Consider the following 27,389-nt stretch of genomic DNA (forward strand, 5'->3'; position numbering starts at 1 on the left):
CATGATAAAAATGTGTAGTCTTTTGATAAGCACACTATCTGAGGCACCAGCTGCTACTGAGCATGTGCAATGTTCACACTCAGGTACAATTCCTAAAGATTGTATCATTCGCATTAGATTAGGTCATCTAGCTTTTCTACTCAGCTAAACCACTTCCTGTTTACACATCTACATCTTTGTATATTATCTCAGACATTCCACAACCACATACCACAATATCCTTCAAGCATACTTAGTCTATATCACGTTTATTTTTTCAACATCTCTGGGTAGCACCTAATATGATATTATTATTATTATTATAGTTTTAAAGGGACATAATAGATTAAATCAAACTTGAAATAAAGTGCATTTCAGTTTTGATTAAAACCCTTTTGCAAATAAAAAAATGCATCTAATAAAAGGTATTACTGGTTAAGGAACATATGCACATATGCTGCATGTGCCCAGTGCAGCCACTTTCAAACACAGTGCATCTACAAGAAGCATTTTTGCTTATATGAATACATTGCAAAAAATTTTCAATTTAAAATATAAATACAATCATGCATTTCTTGCTTGACTATTATTTTCCTTTAAAATCATGTTTAAAACATAGATGATAGATTGATATAAAGATTAATACTTTGTGCCAATATCGCACACAGCAATACATTCTTATCTGTCCCATCATTACATTTATATTATGGGGGGGTCTATGATTAAGCGCCACTAGGGGACGTGAAACGCGTAAGACTATCCTTCCTGTGTATGTCCTCTGTCTGAGAACACTAGTTTTAAACTGGAACCAATAAAGTTTATATTTTTAACTTTATACTAACTGAGCAGTGCCTGCAATTTGTGCCTCTACTTTATTATATTTATATTCCCCACCCCCTGCTTCACTTAAACCACCCAACTAATGACTATAAATCTATAAACTGTTTACCCCCCCCCTCCACATATTAAATTTATATATTTCCCCTCTTGGGGAGTGACTGCATCACAATGCCCAGCAACCCACTGCACGGTATCTTTTTCCAGCCAATGAGTTTATTTAATTAATTTAACTTGTGAGCATGTCTGGTGCTAATGATCATATCCCTGTGGTAAGTCACACATCAATGTAGAATTATAAACCCATCAAAGGTTTCCTCCATTATGTAAGTATAGGCAAAGATTATATTAATCCACAGCTTTCCATAAGTATGCAACTGACATGAAGACAACGGGTGCAGGCAGGGGTGAGGATCTGGTGGGTTTATAAAATATCAACATATAAGACACCAACACTTTTTATACAATATTTAACAATAAAAGTGTGTATTCTATGTAAAATATATTAAATAATTATTGTAACTTGAGAGAAAAAAAAAATCCCTCCGAATAAAGAATAAATTACAAGATAATATTTTATGAAATAACCTAAAATGATAAAATGGTTTTGCAGGGCCTTAGCAATAACTCCATTTTGATAAACAATTCAGAGAAAATCAAATAGAGTTATATGATAATGACCATATAAGGCTCATTCATAATACAGCATAAGTGATATAAAGACTCATTTCAGGGTGCATGAATTATAATACTAGCAATTGAATAGAATGAATGACAATGGCAAAAAAAAAAAATACCAAAAACACTTTAAATGAGAGTAACAATGTGGATACATTAGGATTTTATAAACAATTATAGCCAATAGCCATATTGCACAAGATTTTAGAATTCAGAACATGCTTTTGCTTTGGTGATTTACATCTTCACTCAAACATTACCTACAAAGTTTTTCCTATGTCAAACTTTCTCAGACTCTTTTTGATTTCTCATAAAACGTGGATCAATATCTTAGTCTTGTTACTCTCAAAGCCTTGTATCAAATGTAATAGCAACTAGATAAAAAGTGTGCTGAAAATTTCAATCTGACCAAAGTAATTGGTTTAAAAGAAGGCTGAGAAGACTTATACTAGGTATCCCATGAGAAATGATAAAAACAAGCACACAATTTTCTAATAAATGTCCTAATAGTTGTTAGACTTGTGTATGAATCTCCTTTCTTAGTATTATGTGTATATTTTTTACAGGGTTGCAGCAGACTTGAAAACATAAAAAAAATAGAAAGCCAGATGGTGTTGAAATCCTGTCTTTAGACTGACAATCTATTCTATGAGTATAAAGGAGCATTCTTCAAAATCTCAGCAGGTATTAAAAGCAAAACAGAATACTTATAAAAACATTTTTTACAGTATATACTTAAGAGAAACTGGTTTTAAATATTAAAATCTTGGTTGTTCAACTCTGCAGGAAATGTAATATTATCTCTTCTCTAGCAGCGCTTAACAAAGAGTTAGGGCCCCATCTAGGGCTAGATTACAAATGGAGCAGTATTTAGCGCTCCCACCGCGCGTTAACTCGCAAAAAGCTGAACTTAGAATATCATAACCGCCTTATACATTCCCCCATAGACTTCAATGGAGCGTGAATAGTGGGGGGAAAGCCTAACACCCAAGAAGTCGCACAAATCCGATCCCATTTTCTCAAGTGCGCTAACCCGAAATGAAATATTAATATTTCACATTCCATTGTTCTTCACATAACAGAATATGTTCTATTTATTCATAAATACATATTTCAACATACTGTATATCTGATGTTTTTTTTATATATATATATATATATATCTATACCTACATATATATATATATATATATATATATATTATATATATATACATATATATATATATATATATATATATATGTATAAATACATAAAACATATTCCCCTATTGTGAAAAACACTGGAATGTGAAATATTTACAGTAAAAACATAGTTAAAACCTTTATCAAAAATGAATATTGCATAAATATGATTTTTCATGTTTTCAGCTACTTGACTGCAAAGGGCTCCAATGCACTTATACATATGTCTTTATATGTATACATATGTGTTTATATCTGTATATATATTTGTAAATACACATTTACACATATAAATACATATGTATACACATATAAACATATATATATACTAGTCCTAAAGCCCGTGTACACGGGCCAATTTTTTAGGTACCGCGGTTCCAACCCTTGCTCCCTCTCTCTCCCCCCCTCTCTTTTGCGCTCTCTCCCCCTTATTTTGCACTCTCCCCCTTCTCTTTTGCACTCTCCCCCTTCTCTTTTTCTCTCTCCCCCTTCTCTTTTTCTCTCTCTCTCCCCCTTCTCTCTCCCCCTTATTTTTCACTCTCCCCCTTCTCTTTTTATCTCTCTCTCCCCCTTCTCTTTTTCTCTCTCTCCCCCTTCTCTCACCCCCTTCTCCCCCTCTCTCTCCCCCTATCCCCCTCTCTCCCCCCCTTCTCTCTCCCCCTCTCTCTCTCCCCCTTCTCCCCCTCTCTCTCTCTCCCCCTTCTCTTTTTCTCTGTCTCTTCCCCTTCTCTCTCCCCCTTATTTTGCACTCTCTCCCCCTTATTTTGCACTCTCTCTCTCTCCCCCTTCTCTCTCTCTCTCTCTTATTTTGCTCTCTCTCCCCTTCTCTCTCTCTCTCTCTCACCCCCTCTCTCTCTCTCTCCTCCCCTTCTCCCCCTCCCCCTTCTCTTTTTCTCTGTCTCTTCCCCTTCTCTCTCCCCCTTTTCTTTTTCTCTCTCTCTCCCCCTTCTTTCTCTCCCCCATCTCTCTCTCTCTCCCCCTTCTCTCTCTCTCCCCCTTCTCTTTTTCTCTCTCTCTCCCCCTTATTTTGCTCTCTCTCCCCTTCTCTTTCTCTCTCTCCCCTTCTCTTTCTCTCTCTCTCTCTCTCTTTCTCTCTCTCTCTCCCCCTTATTTTGCTCTCTCTCCCCCCTCTCTCTCTCCCACCCTCCCCTGTGGTTCACTTGCCTGAGCCTCGCGTTGCTGTGGTTCACTTGCAGAGATGCGCATGCGAGGTCGGTTGGGTGTGCGTGCGATCAGCTGTGCGCTTTCTAAGATATTTTCACTTGCCTGATCCTCGCGCTGCTGTTTCATTTGCAGAGGTGCGAGGTCGGGTGGGTGCGCGTGCGATCAGCTGTGCGCTTTCTAAGGCCAAGTGTTTGTCTCTACTGCGCATGACGGCTTCAGACAAACACTTGGCCTTTATAATATAGGATATATAGATATATATATATATATACATATACATATTTATATATGTATATGTATGTATTTCTATGTTAAAGCCCTTTGCAGCTTTTTTTCTAATACCTGCGATATCTTTGAGCCCTTATAACTTTTTATTTTTTAGACAGTGTTATTGTGAGTGTAAATGTATTTTTTTATTTTTGTAAAATAAATTTTTATTGAAGACAATATTATGATAACAACATAACAATACTCTTTTTCGTACATAATTGGCAACGATAGTGCATATGGTTTAACAGGAAACAAATGATATCAGGTATGTATCTGTGATCACGGTATGGGAGTAATTTATTACATTGATGGTCTATCCAGTGCGTGTGTGAGTGGTTATGTTGTTATATATTGGTACTCTGGAAAAATTTAGATTTTTATAATAGAGAAATATATGGCAAATGATGACATATTTAATTACACTGACAGCTTAAAAGCACATTAAAATACCGAGGTGTAAAAGGTATATGATATATGTGGTATATGCGGTATATGCGGGCAGATATTGTGTTGTTGGGTTGAGTTACACAGTGTTCCATAAAGAAAGCGTGTGGTGAGGGGGGAGCGCAGGGAGGGAGAGGGAGATAGGAATAGGGGGGAGGGTAACGTAAGGGGGGGAGGGGTAGGATAATAATGATGAGGGAAATTCTCTTCACTTGACGAGGGGCACCTCAGGATATGCACAGTGAGGTGCACCCTCTGGGGTAGGGGGGGGGGACGATCGCCAGAAATAGGCTGGTATTGCTCAAAGGGTGGGCCCAATTATAAACTCTGATTCAAGTAAGTCTCCCAGGGTTCCCATATTAGGCTAGAAGTTCCTGACTGGTTTGTCATCTGAAAGATATAGTCTTCCATGGATTTGATATATTGTAAGTAATCAACTACAGCCTGCCATCTTGGAGGTTGCGTTTTCTTCCAGTTCCTGGCTATCAGCATTTTAAGTGAGGTCAATAAATAGATATATAAGTATCCCCTATATAGAGTAGGGCCAGGCTCGGATTATCTGGGACTGGTAGTTCTAGGGCCGTACAAACCGCCCGCAATTTGGACCAAAGCGGCCGGAGTTTGTCACATAACCACCACACATGGAGCGGAGTACCAATTTCCCCACAGTCTCTCCAACACATAGGTGAGTGCCCAGGGTACAGGGTTTGTAGCTTAGTCGGTACAAGGTGCCATCTAGTAATAATTTTGAAGTAGAGTTCATACATTGTCACACAGTGTAGCGCAGATTTGGTCATTTCTATAGCCTTAGACCAGTCAAGTGTTGTGTGGGTTTGTCGTATTTCAGTTTCCCAGGAGATCATTTGTCTTGTTTTTACAAGGGTGGGGGGTCCTAGAAGGGATCTGTAATGAGTGGCAAGAGGCTTATACAGTTGCAGGCCCGCCCTCCATCTAATCTCCCAGATAGTGGGAGTCCTGATCTTATCAGTCAGGAATCCCCACGCTTTCATAAGGGATTGGAGTCTCATATAGTCGAACTCCAAGTGGCGAGGGAGGGCAAACCTTGTGATCATGTATCGGGGTGAGAGGAGGCTATCGTTAAGATAGATATCCCCTAAAGACGTAACCTCTAGCTTTCTCCAGTTAGCGAGTCTTACATTAGAGAGTCCCTGTAAAAGGGCAATGACGGTATGAATTGGCGAGGGATGTGGGGCTATCAACAAGTTGTGCCTCAATTGGAACCAAGCCAACTGACAGTCTTTAATTAGGTGGTTGGAGATAGCGATCTTTGATGTTAAGTGCGGGGGGACCTATAGCAGATCTGAAAGATCTATATATGCCGGCAGGGATGCTTGTTCTAACTCTCTCCACCTCGTGGGCGGGAGGTATGGTCCCCAGGCTGAGCCATGAGAGATCATTGCCGCCTGGTGGTATAGTTTGACATTTGGTAGGCCTAGCCCTCCCCGTTCAATTGGAGCCTGCAGGATAGTTGCTGTGACTCTAGATTTCTTATTGTCCCAGACATATGAGTTGAATAGTGCTTGGAAATTTCTCAATATCCTCACCAGGGATACATCTCATGATATGTCAGCTTGTGGAGGATCATCATCTTCAAAGCAGCAATCCTGCCCATCCATGATATCTCCTCATATTTCTTTGATTTCAGCCGGGCCTCAATCCCATTTAGGAGAGTAGTATAATTGTCTTGTACTACTATACCTCTATCATGTGACAGGAATACACCTAGGTGTTGTATCCCTTTCAATGACCACTTGAACGTATAAAGCCTCTTAAGGAGTTTCTGTTCAGTCGGGTCCAAGTGTATCATGTAAGCCTCCGTTTTAGTCACATTGATTTTATAGTTCGAGATTCTGCTAAAAGAGTCAATGGTCTCCAGCAAGGGAGGGAGTGACATGACTGGATTCGTAAGAAAAAGGGTGAGATCATCAGCAAAGAGCGCCAACTTCTGGAGTGTATAGTGTATCTGGAGGCCTTGGATCATGGTATTTTTCCTAATTGTTTCTGCAAGCGGCTCCATAGCCAGCACGAAGAGGAGCAGGGACAGGGGATACCCCTGTCTGGTCCCATTGCTGATATTGATTTTAGGAGAGCAGAAGCCCAGACCCTTAACCACAGCTGTCGGGGAAGCATAGAGTGCGGAAACAGCCGTGCGAAAAGGCTGGGGGATCCCGAAGTGCTCCAAGACACCGAACATATAGTCCCATCCCACCCTATCGAATGCCTTTTCTGCATCCATAGACAGGGTGAAGAGGGGTAGTCCCATGTCGGCCGCTTCCATAAAGATATTCAGTAGCCTGCGGGTGTTATCCGTGCCTTGCCTACCTTGCACAAATCCCACTTGATCAGCGAGGGTAAGTGTCGTCCAAGTCTGGTCACCAGGACCTTAGCGTAGATCTTCACGTCTACATTAATAAGAGAGATAGGCCGATAGCTTCCACACAGTGTTGGATCCTTCCCATCTTTAGGGATAGTCAAGATATTAGCCTCTAAGAACTCTGGAAGAAAAGCCCCGGCACTCGTCACCTCACGATAAAGCCGAAGTAGTAAAGGTGACAGTGTCTGGGAAAAGGTGCGAAAAAATAGGCCTGTGAAGCCATCTGGGCCTGGTGCCTTATGAGGTTTCAGAGTTAGGATAGCTGCCTTAATCTCATCTAGGGTGAAGGGACCAGTCAAGTCGTCTATAGAGTTATTGTCCAAGGAGGGAAGATCTAACTTCGCCAAGAACTGCTGGATCGCCTCTCTACGTGGGCCTACTTCAAGGGAATTGCTGTCTAGATTATATAGGGAGGTATAGTAGTCAGCAAATGCCTTTCCTATGTCTTTAGGTGAGTAAACTGCTCCTCCTGCCATTTTGACCATGGGGATTCTGGCTTGGACTGCGCGGTTCCTAAGCTTACGGGCGAGTAGCCTATCAGCTTTATTTCCCTTATATTAGTATAATTGTTTAAGCCTAAATAGGTTAGCCTGAACCCGAAGCTGTTCTCTCTTATTGATCTCATCTCTAAGGGTACCTACCCGTGCGGCAAGGATGGGAGAGGGGGATCCCTTATTTGCTAGCTCAATCTGATGTAGTTCCGCATAAAGCTTGGCAAGGGGGATATTAGTTTTAGCTTTTAGTGGCGCACTCTTCTTCAAGAAATTGCCTCTTAGGTAAGCTTTAAGGGAGGCCCACAGTGTTTCCAGGCTCGTATCTCCCGTATCATTGAGTTTCAGGAAGTCTAGAATTGTCTCAAGTAGCAGGGGGACCTCTCCTTCAGAGAGAAATTGGTCTGGGAGCCTCCAAGAGGGTCTGCCATCAGGGGGCCGTAAGATCGAACACCGAGCACTAACTAGGTCGTGATCTGACCAGGGACATGTTCTTATGCGTGGGGTATGAATACACAATAGGTAGTCAATCCGTGAATAGGAGTTCTGCGGTTTAGAGTGATGTGTGTAATCCCTTTCAGTCGGGGCGAGACATCGCCATATGTCATATAGACCATGTTGGTACATGAGTTTACGCAACGCATTAGATTGGGTAGTAATGTTCCGGTCAATAGGGTGTGTGTTAGTTGTCTTTTTATCTAGAGCAGGGTCCCAGACTAGATTAAGGTATCCCCCTATCAGTAAGTGACCCCTCCTGAGTTCGCCCAACCATCCCAGGAACTTCCTCAGGAATGGGATTTGATTAGTGTTTGGGGTGTAAGCGGAGGCTAGTGTATAGAGTATCCCGTTTAAGGTGCAAACTATGATAAGGTATCTGCCCTCAGGGTCTCGCTCAACATATTCTATCACACAGTAGACATCCCTATGTACCAAGATAGCTACCCCTCTCTTTTTTTCTTAAAAGGAAGCAAATTCACAGACTGGGTAATGGGTCGGGTTTCGGAATTGTCGTGCGTTCTTATCCCAATGTGTCTCTTGTAGGAAAACAATGGGCAATTTATGGAAAGCAAGATAGTTAGATAGCAGGCTTCGCTTAGTGGGGGAGTTTAATCCCTGGGCATTTAAGGTGGCCACAGTTATAGGGGCCATGTGACAGAGAAGCTTGAGATCCCCAAAGGGGCGTCTCATGCGGTCTGGGGGTCTAGAGATAGTAAGGGTAGGAAAGATGGGGGTCACTAGGAGGAGAGAAAGGGAAGGGAGTGAGAACTAGTGGAACAAGGAGGGAAGGGTAGGCGAGATGCTCAGCGGAAAAAGTGTATCTGTCCGCTTTATCTTATTAGTATGTGTCTTTATGATGCTGTCTAGTGATTAGTGATGTGTATATAACACTATCTCAATGAGTGTTCTCTCACCTGGTGTCGAGAGAACACAACTATTAAGGTGGGGGGGGAGGCAGGCGTGTGGGGCCTAACCCCAGTCAGCCGTTCTGACTTGTGCTTTAAAGTATCTTTAAATGTCAAGTTTCCTAAATCAATATCCATTATGCTACCATGTAAGTATGTCCCCTCAAGCTACTTAAACCTTATATGGAGTGATCGGTGTCGTGTCAACAGGTGTCTAGTCTCTGTGCTGTGGAACACTGTCAACATAAATCTCTAACAGAGACACCCCCTGAAGGCGATATCTGTGTGCAGTGCCATTAATTGTCATGGGCAACGGGGGGAGCGGGGGGAGTGCCATGATCAGGCGTTGTGCAAGAGGGGTAATGTTCCTCATCGTCTCCCACGCTCCCCCCAACGTCCACGAATCTGTACATTCATGCATAGTTAATATAAGAGATAATAAAAAGATTATTTTCTAAAGTACAACACACTTTAACAACTAAGCAACATTACAGCATGGTTATATTGTGTTCCGGGTGACCATTCCTCTGTCTTACATATTAATAAATGGACAAGTTTTAGAGGTATTTTGAAGGCATAGGAGCAGGTGAAAACAAGCTAGATAGGGTGGTCGCCCCGGCTTTCAAACAGAACAAACAAGTATAATAAAGTTATTTAGTGACTTTCAAACAATTATGTTTCTTAAAGTATTACAAAAATGTCAAATAGATTGAAACACAAATAAGGAAAGGAAACTAACCAAACAGGAATGTCGAGATAATCTATGCTAGGTAACAGTAACAAAAAATAGAGTCCACGTTAATGGACCTCCTCACCTAACCTCAAGGAAAAGAGGCTGCAGGACCATCAGGTCAAGTGGGGAGTCTCTCAGCAAGTAGTCCAAATTTTGGATGCAGCAGTAAATAAAAGTCCAGAGCTGCATTGTTCAAGCACTCGTGTCTCCCATAGGAGGGTTCCTGTCTTGGGCATATGTGATTCTTTTCTGGGTGTTACTCACTCTTTGGGGGAGAGGCCAAAACTCTGGGGCGGACGCTCTCAACCCATTTGTGTTGTCTCTATTGCGGGGGCCTCAGGCGGATCTTGTGGCAATAAGTTCCATCTTTGCAAGAGTTCTCTGGCTTGCTGTGGTGATGAGGCTGTGTATTGCTGTCCTTACTTGGTTATATGCAGCTTTACAGGAAACCCCCATCTGTACTTTATAGCTTTATCTCTCAGCATCTTGGTGTAAAGTTGATAGTGGCGGCGCAGCTGGAGGGTGTGCAGTGAAAGATCTTGGTAAATTTGGATTTCAGCATATTGTTCTAGGAGGGTTCTGTCACCTGCAAGGGCTCGGAGTAGCTTATCCCTGAAGGTGTAATAGTGCAGGCGAGCTATAACATCCCTAGGCTTATCTCCCTCTGCAGTTCTAGGCCTTAATGCTCTGTGCGCTCTGTCAATCAGCATTTCCTGACCCTCTTCTGGACCTAGTATAGTTGTAAACAGCTCTCTTAAGTATTTATCCAGATCTTGGGGGGAGACAGCCTCAGGGATACCCTTCACCCGGATATTATTGCTTTGGGTTCTATCTTCTAAGTCGGCCAGTTTAACTTCGAAGTCAGTGATTTGTTCCGCTAGACTCTGCGAGTAGCCGAGCAAGTTGGAGTGATCAATTATCAAATCTTCCTGCTTACGCTCCAGTGCATCGGTTCACTCTTCGATAGTGGCTATATCACGTTTCAGATCTGCATGACCTTTTTCAAATTTCTTGGACAGAGAGTCATGGTGTGAAGCTAAAAGCGAGGTGATAGAGTCCATCAGGTTGTTGTTAGTCTCTGTATCTGTGCGTAATGAGCGCCCCACAGATTGGATCAAAATCGCCCCTTCATGTGCTTCATTAGAGCTACTAGCATCTGAGGCTTCATCATCAGAGCCAGCTTGAGATCTAGAGGTGAGTTTGCTAAAGTGGTCTACTACTGTGCGTTTTGGGGTGGCGTGAGGTTTCTGTTTTCTCTTGAACGTTTGAGGCATCTTGTGTCTCTGCATAGATTATCTGTATATTTGAAGTTAAAAGACAGCACTATAATGAGCGGCTTCTATTTGGCTGACTGGGGTCTTGGCATCAAAGAGTGACTCACATGTTTGAGATCCTCATATGTTTAATGTGAATGGAGGACTGCAGCACTTATCAGGGTCTCCAGTATCCCCTTTAGTAGGATATGCAGATGGATTCTGGCCTTGGGTATACTACTAAGCAACGTAGTCTAGGAAAAGTGTATATCCGTCTAGGGGACCTAGTTTCCCCTTTGGATGGTTATATATCCCGTTTCAAGGTCTGGATCTCCCCCCCGGGGATGTTGCCACCACAGGGCGATGTAGGAGAGGGGGTATGGATATGACCCGCAGGTACCAGGACCGGCGGGAAAAGGGAGGGGGAGATCTGTCCCTTGCTTTAATACAGCGGAGAGCTGTGCACCAGGTTAATAGTCAAATCAGGCAATTCAAAGGTGTAGTATAGTGGCCTCCACTATTTGGACCAAAGGCTGCAAAGTGGTAAGGAACTGGTAGCAGTTTATCAGTATGTGTCCCTCTGTTGTTGTTTTAGGGGGAGACTCCTCAAATGCTGCGAAAGTGATGGTGCACAGGGAGTGAGCTGAGCACTACAACGGGCACTAGTGATGTATGTGGTCACCCTCTCTCTCTTAGGTTAGCTTATGTTGCCGGAACAGTAGGACTTGCAAGAGAGGCAAGCGATATACCTGCAGCCTTGAGGGTCTAATTGGTGGATCAGGATATGCAGGTACGGCTAAGTGCAACTAGGAGAAGAGGAGAAGGACTAACTTAGCAGATCATGCAACCAGTGTGATGCACAGTGTTGTTTCAGGGCTTAATGTAAAAGTCTAAAAGTCTTAAGACGTTATTAGTACACTGGTGCGCTCTATATAGGCCTGTGTTTACTGGCCTCTCCTACATATGCAGTTCTGCTCAGTGTCTGGCGTCTGTAGGCAGGTGAGGTGCTGGCTGAGCAACTGCGTATGCAGTGGGACAAGATGGCGGCCCCCTCTCCACTATGTGCGCCACACTAGGTATGTGAACCCTCCACTACCCGCACCTCACCTTCAGTTCCTGATGTGCTTAGGGAAGTCTGCGGACCTCTGTATAGTAACTCCGGAGCGGAGCCCCGACCCTCCACAGCTTTTAAAAGTCACACGTGTCTGTGGGGAGCTTGTAAGCTGGGCGTGGTGCAGGATACAGGGCCAAGCAAGGCTGCAGGCAACCCGGATTTCCACCCGCAATAGGTCCAGCTGCCTGTGATGTTCACTCGATCCGGAGCGGAGCCCAAAAGCAATGAAAAACGTTAAGTTTAGGAGGCTTTTTTAGGTAATTGAGTTACGGAGCTCCTCTAATATGTGACTATCCTCACCAGCGGTTAACTCCGCCCCCGTAACTGTATTTTTAAAGATAATTTCCATATGTTTTGTGCAACTTTTTAGTCGAGTGTAACAGTTAACCAGAGTTTTGAAGTTCCGCTATTCCGAGGCATGTTAAAATTAATTGTGCTCGAGCAGACGCATTTACTTAGCATAGTAGATGCAGATGAAGATATGGCGGCGCTGTGTCCCTTTGGGAATCAAGCTGAATATCTCTTCTTGCTTCTCCGATCACATCAAAACTCTTCAACCTCCAAAAGATAATAACCTATAATAGTGTAGTAGATCTATATGGAGATAAGAAGGCGCCTTCTTATCTCCATATAGATCTCCTCCTCGCATCTGAAATTCTTGGAAGAGCTGCCGTCACATCGGACATTTTTTTACATTCATTCCTTCATCCGTGAGCGCACCTCTTCAGGGAGTACAAAACCCTGACATCATATAATAGTGTAGTAGCATCACACAATTGATCATGTCAATGGAAGATACTCACAGGATTTAAAGTGAAGATCAACTTTTATTTCCAGAATCCCCAGCAAGGCATCAATAAGATACAGCTTAATGCAAATGTATTTAAAACCAAAATTAAAAGCTCAACGCGTTTCAGCAATTATATTACCTTTATCAAAAGTAAATCAAAAGCATGTCAGGTAAGCTGTGGTGGTGACCACAAAAATAACAGTCTGAAGGACCATTCTACCAAAAGCTGCCTCAGTCATCATTCAGCAGCCGCTACCCAACATGTTTAACCAGGGGGTTAGTGATAGGTTTTTTTAAGGGGGGTTTGGGTGGGTTAGAGTAGGGGTATGTGGATGTTGGGGGGGATATTGCATTTTTATTTTCAGGCAAAAGAGTTGATTACTTTGGGGCAAGGCCCCGCAAAAAGCCCTTTTAAGGGCTGTTAAAAGAGCTGATTACTTTTGTATTTTAGAATAGGGTAGGGAATTTTTTATTTTGGGGGGCTTTTTTATTTTATTAGGGGGCTTAGATTAGGTGTAATTAGTTTAAACTGCTTGTAATTCTTTTTTATTTTTTTGTAATTTAGTGTTTGTTTTTTTTGTATTATAGAATAGTTTATTTAATTGTATTTAATTGTAGGTAATAGGAATAAATTAGTTAATTTTAGGAATATTATTTATGTTAGAGAGGTGTTAGGGTTAGAGTTATGTTTAGGGGTTAATAACTTTATTATAGTAGCGGCGACAGTGCGGGTGGGAGATTAGGGGTTAATAATTGTAGGTAGGTGGCGGCGTTGTTAGAGAGGGCAGATTAGGGGTTAATACTATTTATTATAGTGTTTGCGAGGTGGGAGTGCGGCGGTTTAGGGGTTAATACATTTATTATAGTGGCGGCGAGGTCCGGTCGGCGGATTAGGGGTTAATAAGTGTAGGTAAGGTGGCGGGGACGTTGGGAGGGGCAGATTAGGGGTTAATAAATATAATATAGGGGTCGGCGATGTTAGGGGCAGCAGATTAGGGGTTCATAAGTATAACGTAGGTGGCGGCGATGTCTGGTCGGCAGATTAGGGGTTAAAAAAAAATATTTGAGTGGCGGCGATGTGGGGGGGCCTTGGTTTAGGGGTACATAGGTAGTTTATGGGTGTTAGTGTACTTTAGAGCACAGCAGTTAGGAGCTTTATATTCCGGCGTTAGCCCATAAAGCTCTTAACTACTGACTTTTTTTTGCGGCTGGAGTCTTGTCGGTAGAGGGTCTACCGCTCACTTCTCCCAAGACTCCAAATACCAGCGTTAGGCAGATCCCATTGAAAAGATAGGATACGCAAATGGCGTAAGGGGATCTGCGGTAGCCTGGAGTCGCGGTTCGGGAAGTGAGCGTTAGACCCTTTCCTGGCTGACTCTATAGACCAGCGGGCGGCCAAAAGCAGCGTTAGGACCCCTTAATGCTGCTTTTGACGGCTAACGCAAAACTCTAAATCTAGCCGTTTAGGTTTCTCACTGAAATTATTTACAAACAGCTTGTGCAATTATGTCACAAATGGTTGTAAATGCTTCTCTGGGATCCCCTTTGTTCAGAAATAGCAGACATATATGGCTTTGCCATTGCTTTTTGGTAATTTGAAGGCTGCTAAATGCAGCTGCGTACAACACATCTATTATGCCCAGCAGTGAAGTGGTTAATTGTATAGATTACCCTCCCTCCTGACACATCCCGTCCCCTGATCCCTCCCTAATCCCTCTCAAACTGCTCTTCCCCCCCATAATGGTCACCCCCATCTTAAGTACTGGCAGAAAGTCTACCATTTCTAAAATAAAAGGCTTTTTTTTTTACATTTTATTTTATATATAGTTTCTGCCTGTCTCCCTGAACCCCCAACCTCCCTGATCTCCCACAAACAGCTCTCTCTTCCCCCCTCTACCTATTTGCAGCCATCCTGGGTACTGGTAGATGTCTGGCAGTACCCAGTTTACAGTAAAATTGGGCTGAATTTTAAAAACAAATGGAATAGACCAATTTTTTCCAAAGTGTAGCTGCCCCCACTCAATACCCTACCCCCCCCCCCCCCAGATCCCTTTCCCAGCTCTTATTGCCCTCTTCCTCCTTTCCACTCACTAAACTTTTGCCATATCGTAGCAGTCCCGCCCCCTCCCGGACCTCTGACAGACCTCTTATGCCTCCTCCCACCCCCTCCAGCGATGGGCCACCCGAACGCCTCCCTTCTATCCCTCCCACTCCACCAACGATCTGCAATATCGCTGGCCGATGCAGAGAGGGCCAGAGTGTTGCTTACAAGAAGGTATTGAACAATGCCTCAATATCGAGGCATCGCTGCAATACCCTAAAATTGGCTGGAAGTGATCACGATCGCTTCCAGCGCTTGAAACCCCTGAGGACGTACCAGGCATGTCCTTGGTCGTTAATGACCCTTTTTTTTTTAGGATGTGCCTGGTACGTCCTCGGGCCCTTAAGGGTTTAAAATTGCATGCTCTATCTGAATCATGAAATAAATAATTTGGGTTTCATATCCCTTTAATGGCAAAAATAAAGTTGTGTCAGAATTAAATAAAATATGGTATATGACAAGGGGAGAGACTTAGAAGTGGTCAAAGATTTATGTGTGTGTATGTATGTATGTGTAAAGTGTTTTACACTTTTTAACGCACCTGTGCTATCAGTCATGGAGATGCCTGAGTGCACAACACTATCACTCGAACAATAAAAAATATTCGCTATGCTTAATCGATGTTAGTGCTAACATTTTTGTGCTTCAGTTGTAATATAGGATCATATTGGTGTATTAACCATTTTTTATTTAACACCTGACATCTGTAGGGTCCTATTAACACAACTGGATTTATATACAACTGAGACATAAAAAAAAAACATTTCATCACCTTAAACCATCAATTCAATTATTTAGCTTTTTCTTAAGCGCTACAGAATTTTGAGGTGATATACAAATAAAAAATGATAATACAAATAATATAATTTATATATCATTCAGGTCTTTGATTTTTGTATATGTAAGGAAAGTTTTTAATATCTATCCCAAACATTTAAATTATTATTATAATGAAATATATGAAAGCAAAGTGTTATATTTAATAATTTTTTTTCATTAAGGAAACATTAACCGATGCTACTATTCATGTCATTGTGAGAGGGCTTCTTAATTACACACACGATTAAAAGATTTACATACAAATTACTAGTAAGAATTTGATCCCTTCCCCAAAGTATGAATTTAAATATAATTTATTAAGTTAAACATTAGCTACTAGAAACAATATATTATTTTAATTTGTATATACATATTCTATACAAGTTTAATAAAAAGTTAAATATTTTTTATTATTTCACACTTTCAGCTTTGAAACAAAAACAAGTAAAATTATATTTTACATTTTGACATTTTAAAGATGACAATTAGAATTAACACAACATGAAATGAAATTGTTAATTGCACATGTTATGATTTAATATTATTTACAAAGTGTGAAAATCAATATTCAAGCACAAAAGGCAGTCATTACCAGAATTAAATCAATTAGTTGACAGGTTTTCCTTATGCACTTGCAACATATATAAACGACAAAAATGTTATAGTATTTCAGGTTTATTAAAAAAAAAAAAAAAAATGCTTTCCTGATAATTTTCTTTTCTTCTGACGGGAAGAGTCCACAGCTTCATTCATTACTTTTGGGAATTCAGAACCTTGCCACCAGGAGAAGGCAAAGACACCTCAGCCAAAGGCATAAATACCTCCCCCACTTCCCTCATCCCCCAGTCATTCTGCCGAGGGAACAAGGAACAGAAGGAGAAATATCAGGGTGAAAAAGGTGCCAGAAAAACAAAAAATACGGCCGCCCCTTCATGAAAAAAACATGGGCGGGGAGCTGTGGACTCTTCCAGTCAGAAGAAAAGAAAATCATCAGGTAAGCATAATTTAACTTTTACTTCTTAAACGGGAAGAGTCCACAGCTGCATTCATTACTTTTGGGAAAACAATAACCAAGCTATAGAGGACACTGAATGCAAAACGGGCGGGTACGAAAGGCGGCCCCTTCTGAGGGCACTACAGCCTAAAACACCCAAAAAGTCCCGACAGGTAAAAACTGCTTCACTAGAAGCCAAAGGGCAAAAAAGAACAAGTCCGAGATAACTGCCCAACAGTTAAAACCAGCAAAGCCCTAGCAAGAGACCACTCAGGATATTAGACTCAACCGAGCCAACAGCCTCTTAGGAGACGAAGTCCCATAGGCAAGCATCAACATTCCCCCAGTGGGGAAGAAGAGACTCCGATAAATGAGTCTGAAAAGACCCTCAGAACCCAAAGGGACTAGGTCCAAAGAAAAGGTAACTCCAAAAGAGTGAACCAGGATGAACAGAGCACCTATGAAAAGACCCTGCGGACCCAGAAAGCAAAGAGAGGACTTGTAAATCCCCATCTTCATAAAACAAAGGACCAAGTAATGTCCTGAGAACTTAAAAGGGGGAAGGAAGAATCCCTTCCCTACTGAGAGCGCTCACTAGCACCCAGAATAGAGCAACCAAAGACAAACCGTCCCCGGGAGCCGCTGAAAAAAAACAGCATCAGATATCTGAATATGCTCCTCCAAGTCATAGGCGTCCTGCTATAAAGAAGGACTTAACGACAACAGGTCGCCACCCCACCACACAGGACCTTCTTCTTCAGAACTCCGAAAGTGCAAGACAGCACCTTTCCGAAAAGGAGTAGGAAAGGAAAGAACAGAACCCAGACACCGGTAGAGAAAATTAACTGCCGAGGAGGGATCCCCCTCGAAGCCTCTCACTTAAGGAAGGCTTAACATAACTATGATATGCGGTTAAGATCAACAGATCAGACTTATCCCTAGCTCTCGCTTTTGCAACGGACCCAGCACCAAAGTGACTAATAATGTCCGAAAGACATAGTGAAATAAAATTACCCCGATCAGCAGGACCTGCAGGAAGGAAAAAGGGAGGAAACCAGCCCCCCCCCCCAAAGAGCTTGGGTTCAATAACCAAGACACAGCTCCCCTCCTGAAGATGAAAGGTACTCCCAAAAGGAGACCATCACAGGAACTACAGCAAAAGGTATGGCACGGATCCATTCCGTCACACTGACACCCTGCACGCAAGGCAGGGGGACCAACCCCACTAAACAGAGTAATATAAGATACCTCCAAGCCCAGGCGGATACTATGGAATGTCAAATTCACCCCCAAAGGGAGGAATGGCGAAGCTAGAATTTAACAGCTTGCTAGCACGCAATAAAGGTGCAATTAGCTGCAGTTGGCTTCAAACTGCAAACCTTCTGCTCGCTAAACAGCTAGGCGAATCATTAGGCCACTACAGCGGGGCTGGAGCAAGCTGTAGACAAGCTCAAAAGGTCAATATACCGAAGGAAATCATCCGGCCACTAAGACCAGCTCAGTAAAGCATCTAAATCTCTCTGCAAGAGAGAAAAAGTAAACCCGTAGGAACAGAAGACATCCCGGAACAGGGAAACTGGGCCGTTCCGAACTAGTCCCAAGGGATCTGGATACAGACCCCCAAAATTCCAGTCAAAGACAGGACAAATTAACCCGGGCACATGAAAACTCGGAGCCGGCTGAAAAATTTAGTAACCCCTGAGGAACCACCAGGTTACCCCATCCAAGACACATTGGACACTGAACTCTCACGAAATGTCCCATACACAGAGAGCGAAGGACACCCACAGCGGGATACAACTCCCACCATAAGGGTGATAGGCAATGGGGGAGCCTCATAGCCACTCTGGAAGGCCCTAATGCTCTAGAAACAACCTTCACTAAGTCCAAAGACTAAGTAACGTACGAGAAAACAGAAAACTCTGCTTCGGAATGCTAGCTGTCACGAGAATCACAAGACAGATGAGAGAACATGAGCTCTACTTGGATTCAAACCCACATCCTGCTTCAGGTGCAGTGGAGCTAACCACTACTCCACCTCTCCCTTAGAAACTGGTTAGAGAAGCAAACAAAAGTCTCCAAGATCCACAGGATCCACTTCCCTGACACCCCTACAGCTCAAGGATTGGAACATGTATCCTAACCCCTGGCGGGAGAAAACCCAAAAACGCCTAGGCAGGGGCGACATAGGAAAAAGGGGATACAATCTAATTAGTAAAGCTCCCGAAATATGGGAGCAGACTAGATACCGGAAGTAGAATAACCAAAAGGCTTCAAATTCCAGAAACAGATGACCCAAAGCCAACCTCAAGGAAGGGGACAAAAGGCCCCTCAACCCGAAAGAAGTGATACCATCATTAAGGACAACAGATTCAAAGAGGAGAACCTCCAAAAGAAGAAGAGGAAAAATCGTCCAGGTTGATCCCTAGTAGGATCCTCTCTGGACTTACACCCACCGGGGCAACTGATGACCCCGACCCCGAGGGTTTGGCTCCTGAAGCTTCAGAGGAAACTGCTTCCCCAGATGGCTGTTCTGACCCAGGCGATCCCACACCTGACGAGCCCCGGTTAGCATAACACGGACAGTATCTTAGCAACACCTCCTCTGGAAGATGTAAATGCACCAAGGCCATAGATATGGCCATGCGGAACCATGCTGTAACCTCTGGAGGAAACAAGCCGCCTTCCTGGAGAAGGGGTAACGGCATAAGGGACACCTGCTTGCATAGTCAAAGAAGGTTCTGGGGGACATGCTGCACGGTATATAGGATCCCCAGGGGCGGATGGCTCTGCGGACTCTAAGTTCCCTGTATCAGGGGGAAGAGAGCACTCTAGAGCGGCATTCAGAACATAACTGATGGGCATGGATTACCCGGGCCATTTCATACTCTTCACAAGAAGTAGAATCTGAATCAGAGACATCCGTCTCCAAAAAGTCAGAATCCTCCATAACTTGGTATAAAAAATTATGGACAGAGAAATAAAAAATTGCACCTTTCGGGGGCGGAGCTTGCGTCTAAAGAGACAAGACATGTTATGGAGGAGCTCCTGACTTTATTTTATAATTCGAAGCTAATTCCTTGAATTTTGGGGACTGTATGTGCTAATAACACTCCAGAAGTGTTTAAGACTGAGCTCTCAAACTTTTAGCCGACTTATGCTCTCCCGTAAAAATCCACCGCCACTAAGAGTGTTTTTTCCTAGCATTGCGGCCTGAGCAGTCAGACTACACCACCTACGTCATGGAGAATATCTTGCATACGGTACTAGGCCTCCTTAATGACTTTGAAGAGACTATGCTTAGAAGCCTTACTTTTCCACAGCAACTATCGCACTCTGAGATGTCACGGACAACTGACCTTCCGAAACTGGCCCCAGAGATCCAGATAGCAGAGGAAAAGCTGCAGCGCGACGTTGGATGCAAAGTCCCAGAGATCCGGACATCAGAGGACAAAACACAGCATGACGCTGATTGCAACAAGCCCATAAGGAACAATAAGTTCTCAAATGAGGAGGCCGATACATGGGGACGAACCCCAGAGATAAATGACTGGGTGTCAGAGTGCCAGGAATCAGACTGAGATGAGAAGTGCAAAAATAATCACACCTTTATTCATAGCAAAAAATAATAAAAAGTGGTGGGGGCGGAGCTGGCTGCTGCCATGAGTGCAGCGTAAATCCGGAGCTCCGTGTTGGCAATGCCTAAAATCATAATTATCCCACTATAATTCTACAAAAACTGACTCAGATGTGACCATAAATATCACTAAAGAGCTGGAGATAATAGACATAGCCACAAATCCGAAATACATATAAGGTAATGGCGTATAACAACTGCTGAAACCCAACCGGCAATATACCCTGCCAGATCTCCTCCCACAATCAACCGGAACATGCCGACTGCTCTACAGTAAACAGCAAGAGGCTAACTATCATCGGACCATACCTGACAGTCTCTGTGAGTGGCAGACCAACCTTCATGCCGCGACCATCACGAGCGGCACAGGAACCTCTTCAGGGGCGTTCCAACCGCCATTACGGCCACAACACATTAACCACAAGTATCTTTGATAATTACCTCTACCACCGCATCATCCTGGAAGATAACCCCCGGTCACTTACCCAGGGGGATTCCAACAGAGGGGATTGTTGTCCTGAACATAGGCCATAGTGTTTGAGCTGCTGCAGGGGAGGAGTGTCTTCACGGAAGTGCGCCGGCCGCCATAGTGGCTCCCATACCTAGCCGCGCCACTGCACTTTAAAAAGAACTAACAGGGACACTATAAGAGATGCTTTAAACGCCATCTACCAAAAAGGTTAAGACAAAACCACTTAAAATTAGCTGCTGGTTACAAATAGATAAAACACTATAAAAGAGGAGGACAGAATAAGTTTTGAAAGGAGATAAGCGATACACAATTAATACAGTTCATAGCCCCTTCACACACATAGGGGTGCTTAGACTAACAAACCCATTGTACACCATTGCAGAGAGTTGCACATCTGCATGATCAGTACATGGTGAGAGCCACAGAACAGGAAAGGCTATAGCAATTATATTTACACAGCGCCTTTCACCCTATCTTCTCTATTTAGGGCTGTGCATTACACCAAAGGGGATTTTTTTATAATACGCCAGATAGAGGTGGCACTGCCCTGGGGTTCAATTTAGAGAGAATCCATAGACCACATTTTATAGTGAACCTGTTCTACTCATAAGGAAATCTGAGGAGGAAATCTATATCTGAAACTTTACTGAACACCATTGTCCAGTGACAGCACCCTGAGATCATACCTAAAAAGATTTCTTATAACCTGCTCCTCATTAAATCAGTCACCATGACATCCAGAAGGCTAAAGCAGGATAAGCCCCTAAAAACACCTGCATTAAAAACAGCTAACATTTCTTCCTATATGCAAACAACAGACACACCTGAGGCGAGAGACAAGAGACTTTCTACAGATCACCAATCCTCAAACATACCTACATCACAAGATGAGGACACCAACTTTACTTCAACAATTCTTCAAGGCCTACCCTCTAAACAAGACATCGCGGACATAGTCCGCACGTGTATCCGAGAAGAGTTAGTAGGCATGAAACAAGATTTCCACACTATAGGGCTCCAAGTGGACTCTCTTGAAACCAATCAAGATGAGATAAAAAAAGATGTTCAGTCTCTCACTGACCAAGTAACCTCACACAAAGAAACCATCCCCTTACTTCAAGAAAAACTAGAAGACTTGGAGAACAGGAGTCACCGAAAAAAACATAAGGATTAGGGTGGTTCCTGCGAGTGTTCTCCCGCGTGACTATCCAGTCTATCTCCAGTCTTTATTTCAACAAATAAAAGAATCTGCATGCACTACGGACATCCAATGGGTGCGAGCCCATAGGTCTCTCAGACCAAAGCCCCCGGACACTGCACCTCCAAGAGACATTATTATTCGCTTTAAAAATTTCCTAGAAAAGGAAATGCTCTTGAACCAATCAAGAAAGTTGCAACCAATCAGATTTTGTGGCAATGTTCTCCAATTCTATCAGGATCTGGCCTCACAAACACTACAGCGAAGAAAGGAGTTCAGCCCATTAACCACTCTCCTCCGCAACAACAAAAATTCCATACAGATGGGGTTTCCACACGCAGGTCTGGGTACTCAGAAATAACACTCGACTAACATGCAGATCCCCAGAAGAGACTGATTCTTTGTGCAAACAATTGGGGATAGACCTTCCATCTGATTCTACCATACAGAACAAGTCAGGACCTTCAACATCAAGAAACAACAGGGACCCACTTACACCTGAGAGGATTGTTACTGGTAGGCAGAGTAAAAATCTTACCCAGCCACAGTCCCCTCGTACCCATCCAGTGCCATCATCTGCCCCAATGCAAGGTCATGATACCTATAAAGACTCAACTCACTGAACTTTCGAGTGTCTTACTATTTTGGACTGAAGTTGCGATAAGTACAGGGAGCGCAGAATTATTAGGCAAGTTGCATTTTTGAGGATTAATTTTATTATTGAACAACAACCATGTTCTCAATGAACCCAAAAAACTCATTAATATCAAAGCTGAATAGTTTTGGAAGTAGTTTTTAGTTTGTTTTTAGTTATAGCTATTTTAGGGGGATATCTGTGTGTGCAGGTGATTATTACTGTGCATAATTATTAGGCAACTTAACAAAAAAAAAATATATACCCATTTCAATTATTTATTTTTACCAGTGAAACCAATATAACATCTCAACATTCACAAATATACATTTCTGACATTCAAAAACAAAACAAAAACAAATCAGTGACCAATATAGCCACCTTTCTTTGCAAGGACACTCAAAAGCCTGCCATCCATGGATTCTGTCAGTGTTTTGATCTGTTCACCATCAACATTGCGTGCAGCAGCAACCACAGCCTCCCAGACACTGTTCAGAGAGGTGTACTGTTTTCCCTCCTTGTAAATCTCACATTTGATGATGGACCACAGGTTCTCAATGGGGTTCAGATCAGGTGAACAAGGAGGCCATGTCATTAGATTTTCTTCTTTTATACCCTTTCTTGCCAGCCACGCTGTGGAGTACTTAGACGTGTGTGATGGAGCATTGTCCTGCATGAAAATCATGTTTTTCTTGAAGGAAGAAGACTTCTTCCTGTACCACTGCTTGAAGAAGGTGTCTTCCAGAAACTGGCAGTAGGACTGGGAGTTGAGCTTGACTCCATCCTCAACCCGAAAAGGCCCCACAAGCTCATCTTTGATGATACCAGCCCAAACCAGTACTCCACCTCCACCTTGCTGGCGTCTGAGTCGGACTGGAGCTCTCTGCCCTTTACCAATCCAGCCACGGGCCCATCCATCTGGCCCATCAAGACTCACTCTCATTTCATCAGTCCATAAAACCTTAGAAAAATCAGTCTTGAGATATTTCTTGGCCCAGTCTTGACATTTCAGCTTGTGTGTCTTGTTCAGTGGTGGTCGTCTTTCAGCCTTTCTTACCTTGGCCATGTCTCTGAGTATTGCACACCTTGTGCTTTTGGGCACTCCAGTGATGTTGCAGCTCTGAAATATGGCCAAACTGGTGGCAAGTGGCATCTTGGCAGATGCACGCTTGACTTTTCTCAGTTCATGGGCAGTTATTTTGCGCCTTGGTTTTTCCACACACTTCTTGCGACCCTGTTGACTATTTTGAATGAAACGATTGATTGTTCGATGATCACGCTTCAGAAGCTTTGCAATTTTAAGAGTGCTGCATCCCTCTGCAAGATATCTCACTATTTTTGACTTTTCTGAGCCTGTCAAGTCCTTCTTTTGACCCATTTTACCAAAGGAAAGGAAGTTGCCTAATAATTATGCACACCTGATATAGGGTGTTGATGTCATTAGACCACACCCCTTCTCATTACAGAGATGCACATTACCTAATATGCTTAGTTGGTAGTAGGCTTTCAAGCCTATACAGCTTGAAGTAAGACAACATGCATAAAGAGGATGATGTGGTCAAAATACTCATTTGCCTAATAATTCTGCACTCCCTGTGTCATGTTCTGTCTCAGGATATCATGTGAGAGCCTCATTGTCTGGAACAGTTGCTTTAAAGGAAGATTAGTAGAAGCCATACTGATTGAAAATGAAAACAAATTTATTTAAACAACAAAATACTTTGTTTAAGCAAATACTTGCAGAATATTTAAATATGCTACTCAGGTATGTTAAGACCACATACAGCAGGAGTGAAAATAAAGAAAACTAGTAAGCAGAGATGCAGATTCAAAAAGGAAAGTCTTTCTCTTGGTAATAACTGAAATGTAAGATTTGCACAAGGCAGAAAACAACTTGCAAACTGGTAACAGGTTTAAAGGTAAAGACTCTCTCCTTGTAATTGCTGAGTGCAGGAATTGCACAATGCAGGAAACAACTTGCAAACTGGTAACAGGTTTAAAGGTAAAGTCTCTCTCCTTGAAATTGCTGAGTGCAGGAATTACACAATGCAGGAAACAACTTGCAAACTGGTAACAGGTTTAAAGGTAAAGTCTCTCTCCTTGTAATTGCTGAGTGCAGGAAATGCACAAGGCAGGAAACAAACTTGAAGATTGGTAACAGGTTTAAAGGTAAAGGCTTTCTCCTGGTAATACCTTGTAAACAGGTGCAAAGGAAAACTTTCTCCTGGCAATGGCCAAGTGCAGGAATTGCATAAAGCAGGAAACAAACTTGTAGATTGGTAACAGGTTTAAAGGTAAATGCTTTCTCCTGGTAATACCTTGTAAACAGGTGCAAAGGAAATCTTTCTCCAAAGAAGTACAGGAAACAGGTTCTGACTTGACAAAACAGATCCAATGTGAAGACACCAATGCAGACTAAAAGCCATCCTTAAATAGGGAGGTTTTGCACAGGGTTGGTTCTGATTAATTCCAGAATTGAGAACACCTGTGTGTTGCACAGGTGTAATAACAAGTAAGGCAAATAGTTATTTATCAGATCTTTTAAGATCCATGCTATTGCTAGAACTGGCTGTGGCTCAACATGTAAGCAAACAGAAATAGCAACCACAGAGTCACAGGTTCAAATCCCCACACAGCCCTTCTTAGCAGAATGCCTCCCAGACCTTTTCTTTTTCTTTTTCGTCTGGAGGCTTGGTTCATGACAGATGCCCCCTCCAAAGAGCGCACTCTGGGCGCTCAAAGCCTGTTCAAACATCTGAAGGTGGGATTTACGAACAAGTGTTCCATTTGAAGCCCTAATACAATCAGATGGAATGGATTCTTTGCTTGGAACAGCTGCCTGAGATTGGGGACCCTTAGAAGATATCCCTGTAGGCATAACAAGAGCTGAAAAACCAAGACAGTTTTGATTTAGAGGTTCCTGATTATACCCAGCAGCTTGCAATGGACTGGCTGATGGGCAGGGTACCTCCGGGTAGGAAAAGACCTCTCCTTCAGAGTCAAGGAATTTGTTATCTGGGTCATATCTGCCTGATGGGTAGAGTACCTCCGGGTAAGGTATGACCTCTCCTTCAGAGTCCAGGAATTCATTTTCTGTGTCATTTATATCCAATTCAACCATCTCATTCAATTCTTTCTCAGTCAATGAGTAGCTGGGTGAAGGTGGTGCAGGGAGGTGTGGAACTTTAGATTTGTCAGGGTCTGATTCAGCTGGAAGATTTGTCACTTTTATGTCTGATGAGTGACTTTTGTTAGATGGATCTCCAACCAAGGCAGAAACAAGGTAATGTGCAGGATTTCCAGGAGGTGTTTTTGCAGAGTTCCCCAATGTGGTAGATGCAGAAACAGAGGCAGTGGCATGGGTAGTGGATGTTGTTGAAGTTGTACTGCCAACAACCATCTGTTTCAAATCAGGTACCATTTCTTGAAGCGTGTTAGAAACGGTTGCTTGTAGAATAGATGTATTCTCAGTAGCTGGATCCTCTCCAGGGGTATCTATAAGTTTGCTAGTGGAAGAATAATTTGTTCCCTTAACATCAGAGTCCATTTTAAACTTGGCTGTATCTCGACTTGATCCTCTAGGGGGTCTTACTGGACACCCTGTGATGCGGTGACCAGTTCCCCCACAATAGAAACAGAGGTTAAGCTGTCTTCGCCGAGTCTTTTCCTCTTCTGTTAAGGGTTCTTTAAAACCTTTCCTTGTTTGGGAGGTAACTTCAGACAAGGTTTTGGTTGGGAGAGATAACATTTCCACCAGCTCCATGAAGTTAATCAGTATGTCCTTAATAAACTTTAACACTGATTCCAATACAGCAATAATCCCAGAGGGCTCTCTTTTAAGGTCTTCACATTCTGTCATGTTCTGTCTCAGGATATCATGTGAGAGCCTCATTGTCTGGAACAGTTGCTTTAAAGGAAGATTAGTAGAAGCCATACTGATTGAAAATGAAAACAAATTTATTTAAACAACAAAATACTTTGTTTAAGCAAATACTTGCAGAATATTTAAATATGCTACTCAGGTATGTTAAGACCACATACAGCAGGAGTGAAAATAAAGAAAACTAGTAAGCAGAGATGCAGATTCAAAAAGGAAAGTCTTTCTCTTGGTAATAACTGAAATGTAAGATTTGCACAAGGCAGAAAACAACTTGCAAACTGGTAACAGGTTTAAAGGTAAAGACTCTCTCCTTGTAATTGCTGAGTGCAGGAATTGCACAATGCAGGAAACAACTTGCAAACTGGTAACAGGTTTAAAGGTAAAGTCTCTCTCCTTGAAATTGCTGAGTGCAGGAATTACACAATGCAGGAAACAACTTGCAAACTGGTAACAGGTTTAAAGGTAAAGTCTCTCTCCTTGTAATTGCTGAGTGCAGGAAATGCACAAGGCAGGAAACAAACTTGAAGATTGGTAACAGGTTTAAAGGTAAAGGCTTTCTCCTGGTAATACCTTGTAAACAGGTGCAAAGGAAAACTTTCTCCTGGCAATGGCCAAGTGCAGGAATTGCATAAAGCAGGAAACAAACTTGTAGATTGGTAACAGGTTTAAAGGTAAATGCTTTCTCCTGGTAATACCTTGTAAACAGGTGCAAAGGAAATCTTTCTCCAAAGAAGTACAGGAAACAGGTTCTGACTTGACAAAACAGATCCAATGTGAAGACACCAATGCAGACTAAAAGCCATCCTTAAATAGGGAGGTTTTGCACAGGGTTGGTTCTGATTAATTCCAGAATTGAGAACACCTGTGTGTTGCACAGGTGTAATAACAAGTAAGGCAAATAGTTATTTATCAGATCTTT

General features: G+C 42.6%; 1 protein-coding gene across 1 annotated transcript in view; it reads right to left on the bottom strand.

The window, feature by feature from the left end:
- CFAP54 (cilia and flagella associated protein 54) overlaps nt 1-27,389 on the bottom strand; it is a 901,430-nt gene that overhangs the window by 403,870 nt on the left and 470,171 nt on the right. Inside the window, exons 35-37 of the mRNA XM_053719246.1 lie at nt 10,576-10,766; nt 10,165-10,308; nt 6,916-7,348 (exon numbers count right to left, since the gene is read on the bottom strand). Coding sequence (XP_053575221.1) covers nt 6,916-7,348; nt 10,165-10,308; nt 10,576-10,766 — 768 coding nt within the window. The remainder of the gene's footprint in view (nt 1-6,915; nt 7,349-10,164; nt 10,309-10,575; nt 10,767-27,389) is intronic.

This window comes from Bombina bombina, chromosome 6 (genome assembly GCF_027579735.1).
Source record: "Bombina bombina isolate aBomBom1 chromosome 6, aBomBom1.pri, whole genome shotgun sequence".
Taxonomy (NCBI): domain Eukaryota; kingdom Metazoa; phylum Chordata; class Amphibia; order Anura; family Bombinatoridae; genus Bombina; species Bombina bombina.